General features: G+C 36.6%; 1 protein-coding gene across 2 annotated transcripts in view; it reads right to left on the bottom strand.

Moving 5' to 3' along the window:
- Nucleotides 1-681: 681 nt before the first annotated feature.
- Nucleotides 682-20,061, bottom strand: part of ADAM10 (ADAM metallopeptidase domain 10) — a 141,474-nt gene continuing 122,094 nt past the window's right edge. For both annotated transcript variants that reach the window (XM_045449599.1, XM_045449600.1), the window contains exons 11-16: nt 18,860-19,010; nt 17,861-18,044; nt 17,039-17,147; nt 16,024-16,244; nt 4,725-4,851; nt 682-2,942 (exon numbers count right to left, since the gene is read on the bottom strand). In XM_045449599.1, the coding sequence (XP_045305555.1) occupies nt 2,848-2,942; nt 4,725-4,851; nt 16,024-16,244; nt 17,039-17,147; nt 17,861-18,044; nt 18,860-19,010 (887 nt within the window). In that variant the 3' untranslated portion in view covers nt 682-2,847. The remainder of the gene's footprint in view (nt 2,943-4,724; nt 4,852-16,023; nt 16,245-17,038; nt 17,148-17,860; nt 18,045-18,859; nt 19,011-20,061) is intronic.

Genomic DNA, 20,061 nt, shown 5'->3' with positions numbered 1-20,061 from the left:
ATCATCTGAATTAATCAATATTAATGCCTTCAGAAGCAAAATTAAGTATGATATACTTTGATGTTTGTAAATCACAGTAACTAAAAGTATTGCATACTTACCCATTTAACAAATACTACTTAGTTGTAGCTGGTCTTGATTTTTTTTTAAAAATTGGGGGGCAGATTATTCTGTGCAGGACACCATTCTGGTCTTATAATTCTTTTCCTAGATTAAGACTGAAGTGTCAGTTCTCTCCTTATTTGCTATGAATTTGACAAAACAGGAAAATGTGGCTCCAAATTTTAAAACATAGTTTTTACTAAAATAGACTTTGAAAATAAATGAGGTACTTAGTATTCAAACCTTTGCGAAATACATGTAAGACCATGGTTTCCAAAATGACTCTGCTTTTCTACCAAGACAAAGACTTTTAAACATTTTGAATATTATTTAGAAATAACATAAAGCAGTTAAGTGTTTTTTTAAAATGATCATTGTGTGTAGATACAGAGAGATCTAATCATAAATTTTTTTCATGGACTCCTAACTAGGAATAATAATATCTGTATGTGCAGGAAAAGAGACAATCGTCTTTCTGCTTAATAAAAACTGCTTTGCTTTCAGTTAGTAAGGAAAAGCTGCTTTGTGGGAAGCTTCTTTTGATAGTTCTCAGAGTTCAAAGAGTATGGAACCTTTGAGTTGATTTCATCAAGTCTATTTATTAATGCATTTCAAGTTTCAAAAAACCTTACATCTTTGCACAATACTTTATTTTTTGCAATTTTTAGTAAAAATTTCCAAAGTGAACAAAAAGATACTGTATAAAACACAGTGGACATTAAACTGACAGTAGTATTAGATCTCATTTGTCTTGATCCTTTTGTTTTACCACATCTTGATTTGCAGTGGAAAGAGTTCAGTGCACGTATCTCTTGTCAGAAAACATTTAACTTAGACTCAAAATAAAATAGGGCAGTGTGTACCTGCCAAAACCCTACCACAGGATAACATTACAGGCAAAAAATGTACATGTTCCAAAGTCTACCACACTCAAGAAGTTACTAAGAACTCTTGCAGAATAAAAGTCACCATTTTAGAAATGCAAACCCACTTCCAACCTTTGCACAGTCCAAAAACAAAGGCATTTAAATGATTTAAAAGCAATTACATACATATCTACCTACTTGTTTGTTTAGAATTATTTATAGTCTATCTGGGGTTTCATGTACAAAATTTGTCTCTAAATCATGTACAAAAAGCTGTATTTTGAAAAAAGTCACCACATACTGTACAAGTTTACAAGGAAGAGATCCCATTATTTTCTCTAGCATTTTTGGCCTTGCTGGCTTGCGTCACATTATGAGAATGATTGTGTAAACCTTATACTCTTAAGAAACAAAAAGGAAAAAAAAAAGCCAAAACACAAATCTTTTCACTGTTCCCTAAATTTGCCTCCTATGTGAAGCCAGAAAAATCATAGCTGTTTACTTCTAATTTAAGTGATGTAGTTGGAAAACAGAAGCAATAAATACGTCACAAGCTTAAAATTTTTTTGTAATGCCCCCTTCCATTTCTGCATAGCAATACGCCTGTTAATACATTAAATGCTTTTGCTTTCTTTAAAAAGCCAATTATTTACATCTGTTTAAAAAATAAATTTGGAACGGGACATTGTGCTGTTTCACCTTCATTGTTAAAATATTTTAGGGAAAAAAAATGTCAGAAGGCCTATCTACAATTTTAACTACTAGTTGAGCAAATCACCCTTCTTTAGTGGTTACCAATGATCAGTGATAATATGCTGAAAAAATCGTTCCGGTATTTTGATAAAATAAAAGACCCAGCTTTTCTTTTCCAGGTCGGAGAAAACCAAAAACATAATTAGCATACTTTAGATATATGGAAAGCACAAATAACAGGCTACAAACAAAAAGAAGTCATTTCATTGACGTAATTTCTACCAAAGCATGAATAAAATTTCACCTATCGATTCAAAACTGGAATTGAATTAGAAAGTTTAAAATAAGTAAGCAGAAATCAGACATTTGCGTAAGAACTAACTCTGAAGTAGTATGCTGCGTATGTCCAGTTTGCACACGTAACTGTGTTCCTCAGCATAGCCATTCATGTGCTCTTAGCAGCCATTTGATGAAGACAAGATGAATATCAGAACCAACTCCATCCTTATAAAAAGGTAAATGGATTCTCACTTCAAAACTGCCTGTGTAAAGCATTACAGAATCCTGGACCACTGAATACCACCATTCTCTGTTATCCTGAGTATGTCAATTAAACAGTAATTTTTCATTAAGAGCGGAAAAATTTTATAATACAAAGAAACATCCATATTGCAATTTCTGTTTACAATTGCACACAGAAGTACAGTGTACGTAAGAAATACATGTCTGCATATAACAAGGTATGTACATTGGCAAGTGATGTCTCCAATGTTGAGGTGGTCGAGCCTCCTTAGCCTTGATTGGCAGTTGAAAAAAATATATATATATTTCAATTTGTGATAAAAGTTTATCGAGAGCCAAGTTTGCCTGCAAGTGAAGAAAATGCAGCAACGAAGAACAGGGAACACGGGGCACATAATAATATTCTAAGACTTTGTGCCATTACGTTAAAAATAGCTGTCCATAAGAAAATTGGGTTCCTTTTCCATCCCCCCACCCCCAAATTGGAATTTTCAGGCTTTAAAACTTATGTAATTCCACCTGGTCTGAGGACATGATCTCTTGCCATTTTTTCTTCGACTGTATTTGTGAGGGTTTAGTTTGGGGATGATGATTTAATAGGTGTCTCTTTGGAGTGAAGTTTTCCCATTGTAGGCACTAGGAAGAACCAAGGCAAAAGCTGCAGTTAACGTCTCATGTGTCCCATTTGATAACTCTCCCGGGGCCTCTGACGCTGGGGCTGCTGAATGGGCTGTGGAGGTCTCCTCCTCTTTAAAGTGCCTGTGAATCACAAAGGTAAAATGGATTTACTGTGTGCTTTTTAATCTTAAAAAACAAAGGTAACACTTCAATAAGAAAGGTTCTAGATCAGCATTGTAAGTGTAATTTAAAAATTTCTGGTAGCCGTAATGAAAAAAGGCAAAAAGACAGCAAAATAATGTTCATAATTTTTTTGTATCACTTAATTCAATATAGCCAAAATATTATCATTTCAAGGTGTATCAATACAAAAAAGTATTAATGAACTATGTCATTCTTTTTTATATGCAAAGCCTTCCAAGTCTGGTATGTATTTTATATTTATAACACATCTCAATTTAAACTAGCCACATTTCAAGTGTTCAACAGACACAACTGTTAGATGAACATGAATTCTGAGGACAGAATCCATGAGGAATAAATTACTGAGTGCCTTTGAGCAAATGACTTAACCTCTCTGAAACTCAGATGCCTTGTCTGTAAAACAGGGATAATAATGAACTCATATAGTCTATATATATAATCTGTGAAGATTATATCACAATTCAGTAAAGGTGTTTTTTTGTGAGGGTTCAATAAATGATAGGGTTGTTGGTTTAAGTTTTTAAAGGTGAAATTTGCTTAAGGTGAAATCAAATAAAAAAAGTGCTACGTTGCATGAGACCATAATTGGTAACATATCTAAAGAGGGTCATGTGGCCCTTAGGAATCCCTAAGAAATTAATATAAGTTATAGAGCGCTGACACTGTCAATTTACAAAAAGCAGTAACATCAAAATCCAATTTCCTGATTGCCACCAAGATACTGTCTCAAGCAGTACTGAGACTACTGAGCTCTCTTGCCCCACGATAGGTAAATTCAGGGGAGCAACTGAGGGAAAATAGAGAAAACTGTAAGGAACCCCTAGTTTTAAACACTTTATGTAGGGTAGTAGATGTGGCCTGAGGCAAGAGGCTTCATGAGAAGTCTGTGCAAGGTAGGACAGGGACAGCTGCCAGTTAGCTCTTGTTCTCCTCTGCCACTGTCATGGGATGATGTATGCCCTACTCCTAGAGTGAAGAGTTCTGGTCCAGGCGTTCTGAGGGCAGCACAGAAGCCACAAACACCTTGGGGAAGGTGAGGGAGAAACAGATGGGGACTAAATAACCTGGAGCAGTTGCCTCGTACTCTTTTCTTCTCCAAATCCCTGGAGCTAATCTAAAGAAAGCCTCCTCTCCGAAGCTGTGTCTCCATAAGAGGTAAAGGGTAGAGACCAAACCTCAGGAGTTATTTTCAGAGATGGAGAGTAACTATGGTTACTTGGTGACTGAAGCCTCTACCGTAAGACCCTCCCACAGACTGTCATCTGTATTTCCCCATAAGCATCACCCCTAGGGAAAATGAGTTTATGTGCCAGGAAATATTTCAAGAGCATAAACATTAGAAACAATAGAAGAAGTACAGCTATTAGAATAGAAAAACCAATCATTTAAAAGTAGTTGATCATAATAAAGACAAAAAAAAAAAAAAGGGAAGATTTTAGAATATGAAAAGTAAGAAAACAAGTATCAGGCAAAAAATAAATTTTTCTAGGTCTAAATATTTTTAGTGACTCAAGACAGATTAGCATTAAATTGGCAGCCATAAGTTAGAATGGATTCACAAAGAACACACTCAAAACTCAACTAAATAATTCATCCAGTGATCTCATTTTCAAGGAGAAAGTACTATAAAATTAGTTACTAAAGACTCATTTAGAATTCAATTCTGCCCGCTGAACAGTTCTGAGTTAAAAAAACACAGTCTTGCTCAGACTGTCTTACCTGGAAGAGGTTTAGGAGGAGGCAGCTTTGGATTACTACTTGGAGTATGAACACTGCATATCTTAATAAATCCAGCCATTAGCATGATCAGGGCAATTCCCATAAGTAATACAGCCCACCAATAAACCTAGAAAGAAACAGATTTCTCTACTGAAAAAGCTATAAAATATTTTAGGATATTTTATATTACATAAAATATATATATTACATTTTAATTTTTGAAGAACATTTGTTCAGAACACTTGCTCATTGGGAGTTGTACAGATACCATATATAAGCACATACAGATTTTTTTTAATGTCACAGAAATATTAAGGAAAAAGACAAAAAACGCCCATAATTTCACACCCTAGATGAAACCACTCAATCTTATTTTTCTTTCACTTTCTTTTCTAGATATAGCTATGGTGGTCATACACACAGATAAACTCACATGCAAAACTAAGGTCCATCCTGCATATAGTTTACACTGTATTTTCCCATGTTATTAAGTATTTTATGGTTTGAATATTTTATTTATTTATTTCTCTCTCTCTTTCTCTCTCTCTCTCTCTCTCACATAAACTATGTCTGTTTGCCTTTAGATTCTCCAGGGGCTTAGAGGGTATATTAGTTACTTTAAATTGTACTTCTAGATAAATTTTTAAAATAATCTTGAACCTATGCTTTTTTCTAATCGTCAAATACTAAATTCTCTCTCTTTTGAGCCTCCCCCCTTTTCCTGTTATTCTATTTCATTTGAAATTTAAGCCCCAGACTACTGCTATGAAATTATTTTATCATAAATCTTAGCTTTCACTGTATTTTATATATTATAATATATAAATACTATATATTTGAATCATAACATCTATCATTTATAATAATTTATTTAAAGGTTGTCTTTTTTAATATGAAAAATGGAAGGATACACACATTCTACAAGCAAAGTTTACCCAGTCTAAGAAGGAAGTAAAACTTTCACTTCTAGCTTAAATCATATAATCAATTAGCCAACCAAAAAACTTCAAAAATTACTAGTATAATCTTATTTACAGAAAAATTACTGTTTCTATTCTTAATAAATTCTAAGTCTATTTTGCAATTCAAAATACTCAGATTTGGTTTTAAGACAGTAAGTAATAATAAGCATCATACAAAACAGTTACAACTTTATAACCTTCACATTGGTTTAACATAGACTGATGTATTACATATATAGTTATTGCTAATTATAGCCCAAGAAACCCCCATTTAAGATTTTCTATGATATGAAGTCTTATAACAGCCTACTACTTCTATACTGTTTTTTTATCCAGCAGTGACAACATAATTAAAGTAATAAAAACTGAAATAAAAATACATGTTGTGGGAAATACCCCAAGCCACTTTTTTCATGTGTGCATAAAGGCTTTCACATACAAATTTAAGTTGGTTTTATTTTGAAAGAATCTCAAACTATAGAAAAGTTGCTAGTACAACAAACTTTTTAAAATCTGGAACCATCTGAGAGTAAATTGCTAGCATGATGCTCTGTTATACCTAAACATCTTAGCATGTAATTTTACACCATAAGGGGTTTTCTAGATAACCACAACACAATCATCAAGATCAGTAAATTAGCACTGATACATTACTACCATTTAATCCTCAGACCCCCTCCAGTTTTGCCATTTGTCCTAATACTATCCAATTCAGAATTACGTGTTGCTTTAGGTGCTGTATTTCTTTAGTTTCCTAAAATCTGGAAAAGTTGTACAGTCTTTCCTTGGTTTATATAACCTTGACACTTTTGAAGATTACAGGCCAGTTACTTTGTATTCTATGTCCCTCAGTTTTGGTTTCTTAGATGTGTCCCTATGATTAGATTCAGGTCATACATCTTTAGTAAGAATATCACAGAAGTGATGCTGTGTTGTTCACATCGCATTCCATCAGGTGACACAGGTTTTTGATCTCGTGACTGGTATGTTAACCTGATCACTAGACTAAAAGGTGATACCTGCCAAACTTCACCATAGAGACACTCTTCTTTTTTGTAGTCAGTGAGTCTTCTGTAGGGACATAACTTGGAGCTACATAAATATCCCCTTCTTCATCAAACTTTCAACTTGCTCATTTCACTCAGTATTGCCTCATGGTTTCCTATTGTATTCAATGGGTTTATAATCCATTACTATCACAGTGTGTCTTTTGAACATGTCCCTACCAGTCTTTGAGCAACTTTACTTTCTGGCACAATTAATTCTAGGTTTATCTTATTCTTTCCCTGCCCCAGCCCTCGAATCAGCCGTTTCTCCAAGGAGCCCTGGCAGAACTGCCCCTCCTATGTAGACACACTTCTCACACAACACTTATACTCAGATATCCCAAGCCAGCTGCCCCTCCACAAGGTGCCCTTCTCACCTGCTTGGGCTTTAACACCTCATATCGGTCTTCTTCCCCATTCCGCACCCTCCCTACTTTGCTCAGGCTCTAACACCCTGTTGTGTGCCACTATAGCTCCCCCCACTTGGCGTGGATGCCCACCTTACTTGTCCTCACCTAATGGCTTTAGGAATATACTGTTCAAAAAGACAGAGGTAATGCAATTCAGCCTCACTGCTGAAAGATCTGATTTTTTCAACAGAAGCTACAAATCTCAATTTTTATGTGGAATCTATTTTTAAGTGCTGTCAACTCACTCAAAATTTCTAAAAACAATACACAGACCTTACAAGACATGTTTACAGAATCTCAGTTGGAAACCACAAGTTTACAATCTACTTTTCAGAGTTCACTTTTTGTATCCTACCGAGACTGCTAGAGAATCTTTTAAAATTTTCTTTTGGTTTCTATAGAAAATAACTTCCAGAGCCTTGCTCTACTTGTGAGTTTTTAGGATAGTATTTCCTTTCTCTTGCTGCATGAATTTTCCATAGTCTATATGCACAGCTTCTGTCCTGTTTCTAGCACCCGGAACCCTTTTAAATATGCCACTTAATGAAATAGGACCTTCTTCTCCCTCCACTGTCTGCATTTCTGACACTCTGACCTAGTAAAATACATAAAGAACTAAAATCACCAGTTTGTACTACTCAAGTGTTCTTCCTGCTCTATACCAGTAGTTCTCAACCTTGGCTTGGCATGTTAGAATCATTTGCAAAGCTTTTAAAACTCAAGATACCTAGAGCAAATCCCAGACCCAAATAGCGTGGGGGTGGGACTATGACATCAGTAATTTTATTATGCGGTATTTCATTATGCAGGGAAGACTGAGAACCACTGGTCTCACACTTTTTCTGTAAAGGGCCAAACAATACATATTTTAGGCTTGTCTCTGTCAAACTACTCATTTCTTCATTCTAGTACAAAAGCAGCCATAGATAACATGCAAACAAATTAGTGTGGCCATATTCCAGTAAGCCATTATTTACAAAAACTGGGAGCAGGCTGGATCTGACCCATAGGCCATGGTCTGTCAACCCCTGTTCTACACCCATATACAGGACATTAGTTTGGAGCCTTTATCTAAAATGGATACCATCTAACACTAACTCTTTAGTTCTAAGTCTCTAGACCAACTACCAGCCTAAGAATTTTGGGAGAAGCTGAGAGTCTATGACTGGCTACAGAAAGAGAGAGTCCTATGACTGGGAAATGCTGCTCAAATAATCAGCACACATATGGTAAAGGGATGGTTCCTATCACTGAGTAGATCTAAGAATTATCTGATATGCTTATTAAAACACAGGTTCTCAGGCCACAACCCTACAAATTCCAATTCTGGTGTTCTGGTGAAAGGCCCAGGAAACTGCATCTTAAATGAGTACACCAGTGATGAGTGAGGATGCAGATGTGTGCTTCTTACCCAGTTTAGACATGCTGCCATTGTGGTACACAACCCCTGTGAGCAATACAGGAAGTTTAGCATCTCTGAACCTCATCCATCAAATGCTGGTAGAGCCCTTCAGTTACTCTGACAAATACGGTACATTCTCAAATTCCCTCTGGGGAAGAAGTACCACCCCTAATGTGATCCAGCCCATAAGCAGAAAGGATCAATGGTTTCCTACTACTTTCAGGCTGATGGGCTAATTACAGGAGATGCACATCCATTCCTAATGTTCATTATATTCTCTAACACCATTCCTTCCTTCCAGTCTTCCCTGCTCAAAACCATTTTCCAGGGACACTTGGGTGGCTCAGGTGGTTGTATCTGACTCTTGATTTTGGCTCAGGTCATGATCTCAGTTTGTGGATTCGAGCCCTGCATCACGCTCTGTGCTGCAGTGCAGAACCTGCTTGGGATTCTCTCTCTGTCTCTTTCTACCCCTCCCCCACTTGCACATGCTCTCTTTCAAAATAAATAAATAAACTTAAAAAAACATCTTCCACAGGGTCATCAGTGTTACAACTACCTAAAATATGGAATTGACTATGCCATTCCTCTATGTAAAACCCTTTTTCAAAAGCTTCCTACCAAGGATCTCCAAGACCATTAAGTGGGAAAGAGAAAAAAAACAAAAACAAAAAAAGCCCTTGAGCACAATAAAGTACAGCAAAGTACCTATATGATTCCACTTTTTAAATATATATATATGTATATTCTTGTAATGGTATAGATCCTTTCTGAAGAATACACAAAAAATAATCTTCAGAAGACTGGGCTTCACGGTAAAAAGATGGCTTATTTTTCAACGTATTACTTTGTCCATCAAAAAAAAAGGTTGGGGTGTCTGGGTGGCTCAGTCAGCTAAGTGTCCGACTCTAGATCTCGGCTCAGATCTTGAGTTCATGGTCATGAATTCAAGCCCCACATTAGGAGTGAAGCCTACTCAAAATAAGTAAATAAAATTTTTTAAAAAAGGATAACCACACTTTCAAAAGGAAAAAATGTAAAAAACAACAAAAACCTCTTTTTTAAAAAAAAATTCATACTTATGTGACTTTTTAGGTGCTCCCTATCCATAAAACATCCATCTGTATCCTCTACTTTTACTAGCCCTTAAGAATTTAGTTTTGGCATCACCTCCTTAATAAAGAGTTTTCCCTAAATAGGGTCCTATTTTCTGTGAAAACATTAGGCAGAAATGAAAACATGTTTCTATGTATTTGTCACTCTAATTTAAACTTGGCTACGAGCTCCCTGAATTTATATCCTACAAACTCAGTACCTATCCCATAAAAAAAGTACCTGTTAGACTAGTTATTACAGGTGAGTCATTATTCCAAATACTGACTTTTTGAAACACTTCTAAACAGCTCATTTATTATTTATAGATTGTCCGTACAAATAATGCGACAAGGCTCTTATAACGGAGACTGGATGTAAAAAATGGTAGTTTTGATACCTCTGGTACTAGTTTTTCAGCATCTAAAAAGTCTCAAATACAGATGCAAGTAGTATGACAGTAACAGAAGCAGGTAAGAAAGAAAGCTTGGATTTAATAAGGGTTATAACTATAGAAAACAAAAGTCAAGAGGACCTAGTTCCAGTTGAGATCAAGAGACATTTACTAAAACATGGCACCCAGGTCCTTAAGAACTTCCAGGTCCTTTTAGCAGTGTTCTTGGACTTCCTCCAAGTTTTTCTAGGTAACTACACATCTCAAAAGCCCAAAGCTTGAGATGTTTTAGTAACAATGCTAGCAGCTCTTCAGCTCAGTGTGTGAGGAAATGAAACATCACAGTGGTGAGTAGATAGCAAGAAAAACTAAACAAAACAATGGTGTATTTGAGAGTGTAGTAAATATGGCCACCTTTGGTAGAGGGTATTTTTTAATACTCCCTTTATTTATTTTATTATTATTTTTTTTAAAGGAATTACTTTATAATTTTTTTTTTTTTTCAACGTTTATTCACTTTTGGGACAGAGAGAGACAGAGCATGAACGGGGGAGGGGCAGAGAGAGAGGGAGACACAGAATCGGAAACAGGCTCCAGGCTCTGAGCCATCAGCCCAGAGCCCGACGTGGGGCTCGAACTCATGGACCGCGAGATCGTGACCTGGCTGAAGTCGGACGCTTAACCGACTGCGCCACCCAGGCGCCCCAATACTCCCTTTAAAAGGGGGAGCCCTAATACTCCCTAAAATGGGGAAGCCTGACTGACTCAGTTGGTTGAGCTCACAGTTTGTGAGTTTTATATATAAAAAAGAAAATTATAAAATCAGGGGGAAAGAATACCAAGAATACCAAACCAGGCTAATAAATGCAAAATATGTGTTTCATCTGTAAGGAAAGATCACAATGTGTCCACCTGGTAGAATCTGAAAGAAAGGAGAGCCAACATTTACTCAACAAACATTTAATGAGTGTAAATTATGCACCAAGCTCATCTTTCATAGATACAAGGGTGCTAAGTGAAACTTAAAGAACAGAAGATAATCATAAGGTTAAAACACAGCCTTGAAGTTACCAAGCACTAAATCAAGTCTGAGAAAATAATTCTACATAGGACACAGACAGATGTTATTCAACACAGTCATTTATATGGCAAAAAGAACACAAAGTAGAAAAAATAAGTAAAAACTACAAAATAAAAGGTCAAAATTTGCTAGTCTAATTGATTACATACTAATTTTACTATTTTTTTTATTTAATAACCTAAATAAACAAAACAGACCTATAGATTATAAAATGATAAAACAGGTATCTCCCCCCCAACCCAAAAGAAAACTGTAAGGGGGAAGGGGGAAGACATACACTCAAGTCTCTTCAGACATAAGACAGTCTTTACTGTTTTTAAACATCTCCAGAAAAAGTCAACCATACAATCATTTCAGCGAATGTTTCAGCATCTGACGACTCACTCTTCACAAATGCACTCTAGACTTCCTGGGGATCACAAAACCTTGTCAGGCCCACTGCTCCTTGTGCTGATCCTGGTTTTGCCATCCTACAGGGGAAGAAAGCTTCCCTTCTCTCCTTCAGAATATACTGTTGTCTAGACTTTGCCTAAATGTTCTTCTATCCTTCAACTCCCTCCCCGCCGCCCCCCCCCCCGCCAGCCACCACCCCTCCAGCCATGTGCTACCCCTCACACCAATCTGCCGAGCTGAAAGCAACTGGCTTCTAATCCCTTAGTTACTTTAAGTGCAGCCTAGGCAAGCAGGATAAAATACCACTGAGAGAAACCTGAAGATATTATAGCTTCAGAGTGAAGATAATATGCACAATTTTTATTCTTTTCCATATAAATTGACATTTAAGAAATCTGCTTCATGCATCCAACAAATGTATACTGAATCCTTACCATATGCTAAGCCCTGTGACAACACTGCATCTTTGTTGTTCAAGTTTCACAAGCGATAGCTATGTAGCCTACTCCACTAGGCAATGAAGACCTTAGACGTCCAGACCCACCCTCCATTTCAACAGATGAGGATGACAAAGTAGAAAATCTCTATTATAAGCCTTTCAAAAAGGAGTCCTAACACTGCAGAGACTGAAAAAAATGGTTCCCACACTTTAGCATGCACCATCATCACCTGTTGACTCAGTGGATCCGGGGTAAGGTCTGATAATCTGCAGTTCTGTCAAGTTCCCAGATGTTGATGCTGCTGGTCAGCATTTTGAGATCCACTGCTCCAGATTAGGGGTTGGCAAACATTTCCTCTAAAAGGCCAGATAAATATTTTAAATTTGAGAAGCCAGTCTCTGTTGCAACTACTCGAAGTGCAAAAGCAGCCACAGACAATGTATAAGTGAATGGGTGTGGCCGTGTTCTAATAAATCATTATTTACGGACACTGAAATTTGAATTTCTTATCATTTTCAATGGAATATTTCAATAATATCTTTTCATTTTTTCAACTACTTAAAAATGTGAAACCATTCTTAGCTTGTGAGGTATACAAAAGCAGGCAGTGGGCTAGATTTGGCTAATGAAACATAGTTTGCCAACCCCTGGTTTCTAGATCAATGGTTGGTGCTCAATCCTGGCTCTTCACCAGAAATAGCTCAGAAGCTTTTAAAAGACCCAGATACTTAAGCCCCATCCTGTGAGATTCTGAATTAGTCTAAGCCCTAAGTAATGAACAACCAGGAATAAGAATTACTGATCTTGACCACTATTCTTCCAAGTGATTTCTATTGATATTTAGGGTTTAATAAGACTTATGAATGAATAAAGGTTTCTTGGGTCAGGTAAGTTTGAAAAATGAAATTTAAAGACTTTTTACTGTAAGACTTCCCATGATATTATCATAAATATCTAAGAGGATACTACAATATGCAATATTTTCCAGATTCATTGGACCATCAAATCCATGGACGTAGAATTCTATGAAGCACTTGGGAAACACTGGCCTAAATCTTTCATAAAGAATAACAGATACTTAATATGCAGGTTCATAAAGCTACAGCAAAATCTGAGAGCAGAAATCAATTTAAAAATGAGAAATACAGGGGCGCCTGGGTGGCTCAGTCGGTTGAGCATCCGACTTTGGCTCAGGTCATGATCTCGTGGTTTGTGAGTTTAAGCCCTGCGTCGAGCTCTGTGCTGACAGCTCAGAGCCTGGAGCCTGCTTCAGATTCTGTGTCTCACTCTGTCTCTGCCCCTCCCCTGTTCTGTCTCTCTCTCAAAAATAAATAAAACATTAAAAAAAGAGAGAGAAATACAACTGATTCTTTTTTTTTTTTTAATTTTTTTAATGTTTATTTATTTTTAAGAGACAGAGAGACAGACATAGTGTGAGCGGGGAAGGAGCAAAGAGAGAGGGAGAAACAGAAACAGAAGCAGGCTCCAGGCTCTGAGCTGTGAGCACAGAGCCCGATGCAGGGCTCGAACCCACAAACCATAAGATCATGACCTGAGCTGAAGTTGAACGTTTAAAAGTGACTGAGCCACCCAGGGGCCCCCAAAATAACAACCGATTCTTATCAGAATAATAACAAAAAAGAAGAACTTCTGGGGCACCTGGGTGGCTCAGTTGGTTGAGCGTCTGACTCTTGATTTTGGCTCAGGTCATGATCTCAGGGTTGAGAGATCGAGCCTTTCGTCAGGCTCCATGCTGAGTGAGGAGCCTGCTTAAGATTCTCTCTCTCTCGATTTTAAAAAACAACGTAAAATTGCCTGATTAAACAGTTTCACAAGACAAGAAAAGACTTCAATTTATTGTAACAAGCATTTCACTAAATCCTCAAATCTAAATATGAAAAAAGCTTTTTTTTTTTTTTAAGTTTTTAATTTTGAGAGAGAGAAAGAGAGAGGATGTACAACCTGGGGAAGGGCAGAGAAAGAGAGAGAGAGAGAGAGAATCCCAAGCAGGCTCTGTGTTGTCAGTACAGAGCCCAACACAGGGCTTAATCTCACGAACCCTGAGATCATGACCTGAGCCAAAATCAAGAGTCAGACGGGCACTCAACTGACTGAGCCACCCAGGTGCCCCTAAATATGAAAAAAAGGTTTTAAAAATACTTTTGAGAGATCACTTCCATCAAACATTTTTAAAATAGGAATGAATGAGCTTTTGAAATGCTAAATAAAATCAGTCAAAATTGAGATAATGGAGGAAAGTAAAAAAGTATTATTTTTAGATATGATTCACTACCTGAATAACCTAAAATACCTGGTACAACATACACTCAGTAGAACATAACTCTGAGATCTTCATTATCCGATTACTTTTTAAAATACATTGTCCTCTACAGTAGACAAGTAACCACATCTCAACTTGTTCTTATTAGAGATAATCGGCTGGGGGGGGCGCGGGGAAAAGAACTGGATCTAAATTGAAAAGAGGGAAGTAAAGAGCTAAGAAAGGCAAGCTACTTGAAATCACAGAACTGACAAATGCTAGAGGATGATACGAATCCTTGCATAGTTCCCAAGCCTGCACTCTCCATTTTGCCACAATGCCAAAGGCAACATTAGCTTAATGGATATTTTTTGAACACTTATTATGCACCAAGCACAGGAATACAAAAATGAGTAACATATCATGTTTTAAAGAGACCTAAGTTAAATAAATTGACCCATTTTTTGGTTTAAAACCTAGGTCTCCTAAGGAGTGCCTGGCTGGCTCAGTCAGTAGAGCATGCAACACTTCATCTTGGGGTAGTGAATTCAAGCCCCACGTTGGGCATGAGGCTTAATTAAAAAAAAAAAAAAAAGTAAAGTATTCTCTAAAAATAGATAAAACCTAGGCTTCCTAAATTCAGATTCAGTGATTCTCCTACCTTATAATCCCTAACGTCTAAAAATCATATATTCTAACACACAAAGTATAGTATTATTCTTCCTGTGTATAATAAATGCCATTTTAATGGTAGAGATAATTCCAAAGTTTTTATTACAAATGTTATTACAAGAGTACCAAAAAGGATCACAACCCACAAATGACTTTTGTGTGTGTGTTTGCTTTTAAGGCATCCTCAGTGCTGAATGCACACAAAAAATGTAAGAAAACAATTTGGGAATGGGGGAAGGGAGAAGAGGCTGAGTTCTAAGTCAATTTCCAAAGCAAACTCCTTCAATTCAGATATATATATATATATATACACACACACACACACACATATATATATGTGTATATATATGTTTATATATATATTTATATACAGTAGAAAATACACAAGTGATATATGAGTCAAAATTTACTGAAATTTTAATGTAATCACTTAGAAATGTGAATATTCAAGTGACTTTAGATAGTCATTCTCAGAAGTCTTTTAAGAAAATTTCAGGTAATTCAACATCTGTACAGCTTGGAGAAATGTGGGTTTAAAAATAATAAAGTTCAGTGGATTTATGCTAGATGAACATCTATATTCATTAACAAATCTGCAAAAGGCTCGGTATCACATCTTAACTGTTCAACATTTCTGATCACTGACAAGATAAAGACCAAGAATTTATACTGAAACAGCAAAAAAAACCTTCAGAAAATCACCAATTTCCCTTTCATTTCTCCCATTCCACAAAGTAGAAGCCAAAGCTGGCTATCCGTCATTCTGAGACAAGGGAGAAATATAAAAAGCAAGCAAGGCTTTCCAAAACAACTTGAGAAAAAAATCCCATGAAAATGCCCTAATAATACAGACCAAAGGGAGAAGTAACCCATTCAGGAGAAGAACCAGGGAGCAGAGTAAAAGAGAAGGACTCTCATCATCTACCAATTAATCTACAAACAATATACATGCAGAGATTCTAATCACTTTGAAAGAAAATAATACATGGGGATATTTGAACTTTAAAAATCATTCTTTGGATAAAGTGATTCTGGTATAAACAGGAGAGAAGTGATTTTCTCAAAACATTGGTGACCTCTGGCCAAGTAAAATGATGATAAAACCATTTTAAGATAAGGTTTCTTTACAAATAAAAACTATACTTACCACAATCCATTCAGCAATGTTTTCATAGAGCTCTGGACTAAAAATTGCTTTTTTAAGCCTAGCTAGAGGGCCATCAGCATCTACTAATCTGCATCGCATGAAAACATCACAGTAGCCTCTAAAATCATTGCAGGGGGATCCAGGTTGCAAGGTGATGGTTCGACCAACGAAGTGCTTGCTCCACTGCAGAGACCCTGTACTGGCACAAGTTGATGGATCCACTGGAAAAGAAGTGCCAAATATAAGTGGAAGGTCAGATTTCCTACCAGCCTAGCTGGGGAGAGAGGGAGGAAAGGAAAAAACTGCCTAAAATCATTACCATGACATGTTATATAGACTTTCATTCGTTAGGCTAGATAACATCACAGGTAATTCGCCTTAAGTATACAACATAGGGGTGCCCGGGTGGCTCAGTCGGCTGAGCGTCCGACTTTGGCTCAGGTTATGATGTCACAGTTCGTGAGTTCGAGTCCAGCATCGGGCTCTCTGCCGTCAGCAAAGGGCCCACTTCTGATCCTCTGTTCGCCTCCCTCTTTGCCCCTTCCCCGCTGGTTCTCTTTCTAGCTCAAAATAAATAAACTTTAAAAAATACATATATAAACAAATAGCCAGCAACTCTTGACTTAGTACCTACAATGGCTTCAAAACCCTCTAACAGTTTTTATACTAATTATTGCCCTAAAGCTGGAAGGTTTTTGTCTAGCTTATCGTTTTTAAAACACTGTAGGGACGATAATACTAGAAATACAATGCTGCGCTACACTTGAAAATTTCCACGGAGGATTGGTTTAGGTGGAAATTATCTGTCCAAAATGGATATCAAACTTTAATCCTTAAAATTTAGGAGAAAAATGGGGTGCCTGGCTGGCTCAGTCAGTAGAGCAAATGACCCTTGATTTTGGGGTCGTGAATTTGAGCCCCACACTGGGGGTAGCGTTTACTTAAAAACATTTTTTTTTTAGGAAACAATTAGGTTTTGAAACAGATTTTATATTCTTGCATTTTAAAAGCTTACTCTTCTTCATGCAGCAGACATGGCATAATTCCTTATCATCTTTGCCATCAGAACTGGCACAGGTACACTCCTCCAAGCCATACTTCTCACAGATAGAACCTGCACATTGCTGAAAGAAAAATAAAAGGCAAATTATTTAATCCCTATACAGTCAAGCCTATAATTCATAGTAATAGACAAATATACACGTCCAATGCTAATATAATTAAATAGAAATAAAAGTGGAGGGGCAAGCATAGATTAGCATCAGAAACGGATCACATAAACACATTTGAAAAAGAGGTAAGTGCAAAAAATACAGGAAATCTTTCAAAGAAATGGCAACTTAAAAAAAATCTAAACAAAACAAAAACAGAGAAGAGATCAGATGAGCATCAATTTTACACTGATTATTGCTCCTTTGTAAGAAGAGAAAAATGAAATTTTCCTCATGTACAGGAAAGTGATTATTTAGCCAAGAAAGCTTTAAACACTTCACAGAGAAAATGACCAGAAGAGTTCTTTTATATGGGCTGTTAAAAACTAATTTATAAAGCTCAAAAGCAGTACAAAGTCATGTGCCTAGTCATACAACTATTTTTCTCTAGAGACCATCAAACATATGCAGTGGAAAGACGAAAGGTAAGTCAGTAACTAATTGAATGCCACCAGGCACTTATGCCACATGATACATTCATGGCTTTATGGGGAAACAGACAGGGCTCTTACTGAAACAGGGACTGGGATTAATGGCTGTAACTCTGCAGCTTTAAATAACAAACAATTATTCTGAAAAAGCAGGTTTTATAAAACTAAATAAAAGCTTATAAATCAAATGCTTACCCCATTAATGCACACTTGTGTATGCCTATTACAGTCTGTAAAGTTTGGTTTAGGATCAGAGGCTGGGCACAGAGCTGTGATGCCATTACATATTCCTTCTTTTGCACAGTCTGAATCATCCCGACACTTCTCAGTTTTTGATTTGAATGCACACTGTGCTGTACAACAGGGACCTTGACTTGGGCTAGAATTAACATTGAAGTGTTTAAAGAAAATGACTAGGATATTTCCTATATACATAGATATGGTCCTAATTTTTAAATCGTCAATCTCATCTTTTAAATGTTAAGTAGGTTACTGGTATAAAACTTCAAATTTTGGACTAAGAGGCTGCTAAATTTCAACATTTATAAGTGTAAATAAAAAAATGATTGTCTTATTTTTACAATCGATGCATACTATATTCAACAGTCTTACTCTACTTGTCTCTAGTGAAATGCTACAATAGGAAATGGATTTAATATTAGGTGAGTTATCAATGTTTTTCACAGCACATCATACATTGGTCAATTCATCAATTTTTCTCACATTTACATGCTAAAATCAAACTAGGTACACAGACCAACCATTTAAAAAGTGCTGCACAAACAACATTCTATAGCTTATATCTATCACTACCAAAGCCAGTTTGACAAGTAAAATAATCATATGACACTAATGACAAGAGTCTATGAAATGCTCATTTCCTAAATATTTAAAGTTAAGATTCTAAACATACAGACGACAGTCACATTTTTAAGTTAGGAACTAAACAGTGTGTACTCTATTGAGCATCCCTGCATGTCTTTAACACCCACCACACAAGTTACAATTACAAGCAGCTCCATCTGCCAACCACAGCACACTTACTAATTCTACTCTGGAAAAATAAATAAAACGAAAGCAAATAAAGACAAAGTTTCAAAACCATATGCATCTCTTAATGTCAGTTTTAAATCAGTCCTAAGTGCCTTCAGATGACTGACAGGAGCACGAGCACTACCAGAACCGGCCAGGTACCTGCACTGCTTCCCAGGCTTCAGCTTGCATTTCTTCCCCTCTGGCTGGTTTGCATCATAGCAGCACTCGTCCTTACACTGGTCACTGTAGCCACAGTCACATTCTTCACCTTGCTCTACCATCCCGTTTCCACAAATAGGCTGGCCAGATTCTGAAGACAACAAATAAAACAAAGTAAGCACTGTATGCACATGTTAATTTTATTTAAAATCCACAGGGGCGCCTGGGTGGCTCAGTCGGTTAAGCGTCCGACTTCGGCTCAGGTCATGATCTCACAGTTTGTGAGTTCGAGCCACGCGTCGGGCTCTGGGCTGATGGCTCAGAGTCTGGAGCCTGCTTCCAGTTCTGTGTCTCCCTCTCTCTCTGCCCCTCCCCCATTCATGCTCTGTCTCTCTCTGTCTCAAAAATAAATAAAAACGTTAAAAAAATTAAAAAATTAAAATAAAAAAAATAAAATCCACAAACTCTTCAGAGCCTCATTAAAAAGGAAGAAGGAATACTTGATGAATACAAAAAGTAGAAAAAGCCAGGAATCTAAAAATTAGGAGATGTAAATTGAATTCTCACAGTGGCTCAGTCACTAACTAGCAATGTAGCCTTGGGCAAGTCACTTCCTTTTTGTGGGGCCTCAGTTTCTTACAGTAAAACGATTTGACATTATGGTCCCCCTGGTCCCCTCGAAGGTTCCTTCTGGGAATGGTAATATTCTATTTAGGCCATGCCACATTCAACTTTACTAAACAAAGACTGCACTATTTACATATTGTGTAATTCATACACAAATATGAATTAAGTTAGTGCTTTATCACCCAGAAAAAATTAAACCTTTTGTATTAACAAAAAATTTCAAACTCACATTAGAAGTAGTAAAGGAATAAATACAATGAACTCCCATGTACCACTTAGCTTAAACAACTATCAACAAAATGCTATAAACAATTCCACCTAACATATTTATTTGTTCTTGTAAATACTCCAGGATGAATCTAAGAGTTAGGCGTTTTTTGTTTTTGTTTTTTAATCTAACCATAATAGCATCATCACATCTAACAAAATTAACAATATGCTTAATAACATCTAATAGCCAATCCATGTTCAATTTCCTCAACTGTCTTTTTACAATTGGTTTATTTAAACCAAGTTCCACACAAGGCTCCTCAACCCCATACCTACTTTTGGTGGATGGTTGATATGTGCCATAC

The sequence above is a fragment of the Leopardus geoffroyi genome, chromosome B3 (assembly GCF_018350155.1).
Source record: "Leopardus geoffroyi isolate Oge1 chromosome B3, O.geoffroyi_Oge1_pat1.0, whole genome shotgun sequence".
Lineage (NCBI taxonomy): Eukaryota > Metazoa > Chordata > Mammalia > Carnivora > Felidae > Leopardus > Leopardus geoffroyi.
Note: the sequence above shows the minus strand (reverse complement) of the source record. Positions and strands in the feature narration are given on the sequence as shown.